The 4728-nt window shown below is 44.3% G+C and overlaps 1 protein-coding gene across 1 annotated transcript; it reads right to left on the minus strand.

Moving 5' to 3' along the window:
- Positions 1-1314: 1314 nt before the first annotated feature.
- LOC149913038 (uncharacterized) lies at positions 1315-3303 on the minus strand. Its single transcript, XM_090131531.1, has one exon. The coding sequence runs from the start codon at positions 3257-3259 to the stop codon at positions 1328-1330; it is 1932 nt and encodes a 643-aa protein (XP_089987657.1). The 5' UTR covers positions 3260-3303; the 3' UTR covers positions 1315-1327.
- Positions 3304-4728: the final 1425 nt, after the last annotated feature.

Raw genomic sequence — 4728 nt, forward strand, 5'->3', positions numbered from 1 at the left:
GGGCTATCTCCTGTTTAATCTGTTCAAAAGCCTGCTGCTGCTCAGGGCCCCATGTAAACTCATTCTTCATTCGCGTCACATGATAAAGGGGGCTTACAATGAAGCTATAGTTTGGAACATGCATTCTCCAAAAGCCCACTACACCCAAAAAAGATTGTGTCTCTTTCTTACTAGTGGGTGGAGACATAGCGGTGATTTTGTTGATCACATCTGTCGGGATGTGACGACGGCCATCTTGCCACTTTATACCTAGGAACTGAATCTCCTGAGCAGGTCCTTTCACTTTGCTCCGCTTAACAGCAAAACCAGCACGCAGAAGAATCTGGATTATTCGCTCTCCTTTTGTGAAGACTTCTTCTGCTGTATCACCCCACACAACAATATCATCAATGTACTGCAAGTGCTCAGGGGCACTGCCCTGTTCTAATGCAGTTTGGATCAACCCGTGGCAAATGGTTGGGCTGTGTTTCCACCCCTGGGGCAAACGGTTCCAAGTATACTGAACACCCCTCCAGGTGAAAGCGAACTGTGGCCTACATTCTTTGGCCAAAGGAATGGAAAAAAAGGCATTAGCAATGTCAATGGTGGCATACCATTTGGCTGCTTTTGATTCCAGTTCATACTGGAGTTCTAACATGTCCGGCACAGCAGCACTCAGTGGGGGTGTGACCTCATTCAGGCCACGATAGTCCACCGTCAGCCTCCATTCTCCGCTGGCTTTACGCACTGGCCATATGGGGCTGTTAAAAGGCGAATGAGTTTTGCTGATCACTCCCTGACTCTCTAGTTGACGAATCAACTTATGAATGGGGAGCAAGGAATCCCTGTTGGTGCGGTACTGCCGTCTGTGCACCGTTTTTGTAGCAATTGGTACCTGTTGCTCTTTTACTTGTAGCAACCCCACAACAGACGGATCTTCTGACAGGCCAGGCAAAACAGACAGCTGCTTAATGTTGTTTGTGTCTATAGCAGCTATTCCAAAGGCCCATCGATACCCCTTAGGATCCTTGAAATGCCCCCTTCTGAGGTAATCAATACCAAGTATACATGGAGCCCCTGGACCAGTCACAATAGGGTGCTTTTGCCAGTTCCTACCAGTGAGGCTTATCTCGGCCTCCAACACAGTCAATTCTTGAGAGCCCCCAGTCACTCCAGAAATATGGATTGATTCTGTCCCTTCATAAGTCGAGGGCATCAGAGTGCACTGTGCACCGGTATCCACCAATGCCTTATATTTCAGTGGTTCTGATGTGCCAGGCCATCGGATCCACACAGTCCAATAAACTCTATTATCCCTTTCCCCCCCCTGACTGAGGGCAGGGCCCCTCTATTCATTACCTGTGGTAACCGGAGCAACTGCACCGGCAGTTGATCTGCTTTGTAATTCTCTCACCCGTGCTCGTAGTACATGAGTAGCTTGGTCGTGCCACTTCCTCATGTCTTCTCCATGGTCACGTAAGTAACGCCACAAGGCAAGTCGCGATGTAGGATTCCTTCCTGGAGCTGGAGAGTGTTTGCCTCTAACAGCTGAGATTTTTGATTTTGCACCTGAGAAGGAGGGTTCATCGTCTTTAGTTAGTTGGATCCACATTTGTTCTACCATCTCCTTCACCTCCTTCATTAGACTCTTTTGACTATTCTGATCTTCATCAAGCGTTTCTGATAATTCTACAGGTTTGTCACGATTCATCAGTGAAGACACTTGCTCTCGCATTTCATTCAGTTGCTCCGTCATTTGTGAGATGGCGGCGATGGCGGCGCGAGTTGGGGGTAGCTGTTGTTCATAGCTTTGGAGCATAAGAATCAATTCATAAACTAAGGGGCTTCTCTGTTGGTCCTGGTATCTGTCCGATGCTGCCAATAGTGCAGAGGCGTATCTGGCTGGTGCTGTTGATGTGAGTTGCTGCCACATTTCACGCGTTGTTCTCACTCTCTCAGGGTCATGGCCTTGTGGGTCGTTAAAAACACAGTTAGGATCATACAACATTTCCACCACGGCTATTTCCCTCAAATACTGGATACCCTGTTCAACTGTATCCCATCTTTTCGTCACAGGCTTCAAGCCACTTTTGAAGGGGTACCTTTCCTTCACGGCTGTTAATACTCGTTCCCAGAGGGAGGCAGCCCCATCCAGACATCGACTAATTCCTCTGTCAATAGCTGGATCTCTGGCAATGGCTCCTAATTGGCGAGCTTCGTTACCATCTAGAGACAAGCTACTGGCCCCATCGTCCCAACAGCGAACTAACCAGGAAACGATAGCTTCATTTGGGCGCCGTATAAATTCCTTTCTTGAGCCTTGGATTTCAGTCATCTTCAGAGGCCGACGAGTAGTAATAGAAACTTCCTCTTCATCACTCTCTTCTGCATGTCTCTTAGTTTTTCCTTTTGCCTTTCTTGATGTTGGTGGTTTCGAGGAGGGCCCCTCACCTGGATCTTCCTCCATCTCCTCCTCCTCCTCTTCTTCTTTTTTCCGTTCTAGACGCGAGGACACTCGTTTCCATTTCTTGCCCTCCACAGGGGCAACTGATATTGTTACTGGTGTCTCCTGTAATTGATCAGATTTGACTTTCCCTTTGGCTTGAACCTCAGCTCGGAAACTCTCTCTCTCCAAAACAGTATTATATATGGCACGGTAAGCACAAGCCAAACCCCAAATAAGTTGTACCTCCTTAGATTTACCTGAGCCGCACTGCCCCTGTTCCAAATACTGGCTAAGTTTCTGGGGATCCCACAGGTGCTCAAGAGTGAAATCCCATGACATTGCGGGTCCCCATGCTTCTAAGATTTTTCCTAAACCTCTCCATATTCCCTGCCAGTCAGCATTCTCTGGTTCTGGAGGAGACTCCTTCTGCTTACTATTCCTGTATTGGAATACATTCAGGGAGAGTAATATTACGACCACAAGCATGAGAGTTAACTCAGCATTGGAAAAGCGTCTGATAAACCAAAAGGAAAACCTGGAAACTGGTTTGAACATCGTGTGGTTTGTAAAATTAGCTATTCCATCTGGGATGTAGTTGCTTGTGAAATTAGCCATTCCATCCGGGATGCAAGTGTCAAAATTCGTATTAAACATTGCATATAGGTACCAAGATAGGTACCATACAGGCGTCTCCGTCAGTGCCCATATGTAGTTATATATGTACACAAGTCCACAACAAGTAATGATGACATTGATGATTCGCCAGTAGGTCGCGAGAAACACCATAGCTTTTAATCCCTTACTCAGCGCTCCCACGAAAAAGAGTGGGTTCATCGCTGGTTTCTGCTCAAAAAGGGTTAATGAATTGAAACTAACAAGAGGGGGGGGGAAGGAAAAAAAGGCACTACCCAGACTAAGCAGTGCTCAAAGTTTACAAATATCCCAGAATACTGGCAGTACGCCTGGTCTTTCAAGGTCAAGTTTCCCAGCACAAAACCTGAACTACTGATAATGCTCCCTAACGAAGCTCTCTAAGAGCAGAGAGCGAGATTCGTTCTAAGAGCCAAAAAGCAAAAACCAAAAACAAAAGGCAGCTATGCCCGCATTCTCCACCAAAATCTGTCACGGAATTAACTAGATCAGTTTATGCCCGTGACAGGGGGCAGTATGCCCCTGCCCTCCCCACCCCCCACCTGGGCCCACAAAATGGGAAGGAAGGGGGAAAAGGAAAGAAACAGCGGCAACAATCTATGGAGGTAAACTTATTTTACTAACTATGATATCGGAATACAAAATAATACAATATAATACAATCTAATTGAAATTGAGACTAATGAATGAAATAAGATATGAGAGAGAGTTCCCGAGACCGAGTCAAACCTGAAAAAGCTTGGAACGGCTAGGAAAGCACCCTCCAGCACCCACTGCCAGGCAGTAAGAGACCGCCCCCCCCGGAAGGGTCAGATCCCGTGACTTCCGCAATGTATAGGGATAGGTACGTAGAGTTAGAATATTAACACTTCCAGTACACGATGTTTTGATGTTGAATACTGAAAGTCAAATAAGCAAAAACCAAAACCATGACATTACTTCAAACAAAACAAAACCATCCTCAGCGTCTCTTCATAACACTTCTTCCAAAACTTTTTCCATCTTTGTTGCTCTCAATCATGCTTTCAAAGACCTTAACAGGATTTAATAGATGTTTGCACAATGCCTTGATGAATTTGCTTTATCTTTTGCCTAGCCCTGAAGGGATCAGGTAGTCAGACTTGATGATCTTTGAAGGTTCCTTCCAACTGACTTATTCTAATCCTAAATCTTAGTAATAAATAAACCCATCTTATAAAATTGTGTTGTTTTTTTTTTTTAATTATTATTCTTGTTTTAAGTTAGAAATGTTTGTTCATTCAACTTAATAATAATCTGAAATACCCAGCAAAAGAATAGAAATATTGTGCAGTTCTGAAGATATCATGATAAAAATCATGTGCTTATCATGATTGTCAGTCAGCAAATTAAAATCAAACATCGTATTTGTACCAATAAATTCTTAAGACATATACTTAACTCTAGTAATTTCCTATATTCAATTTATTGTAAAAAGAAATCATATACAGTGCCAAAATCCTCACATATAAAACAAGTTTTTCTTTTCTGGTTTGTTAATAGAGAATCTCACCTTCCAGTGCAACTCAAGGACAGTAATAGTACTGCCAACTTTGTAAAAGAGTGGACCACAGTGTTGCACTCCAAATAGGAGTGCAACAAGGGAGCGTCAAATAAAACTTAATATAGTTTTA

The sequence above is a fragment of the Phasianus colchicus genome, chromosome Z (genome assembly GCF_987193195.1).
Source record: "Phasianus colchicus chromosome Z, bPhaCol1.hap1.1, whole genome shotgun sequence".
In the NCBI taxonomy this organism is placed as follows: Eukaryota; Metazoa; Chordata; class Aves; order Galliformes; family Phasianidae; genus Phasianus; species Phasianus colchicus.

Coding starts and splice junctions, on each gene's coding strand:
- LOC149913038 (XM_090131531.1), bottom strand. CDS start 3,259: ATGAACCCACTCTTTTTCGTGGGAGCGCTGAGTAAGGGATTAAAAGCT.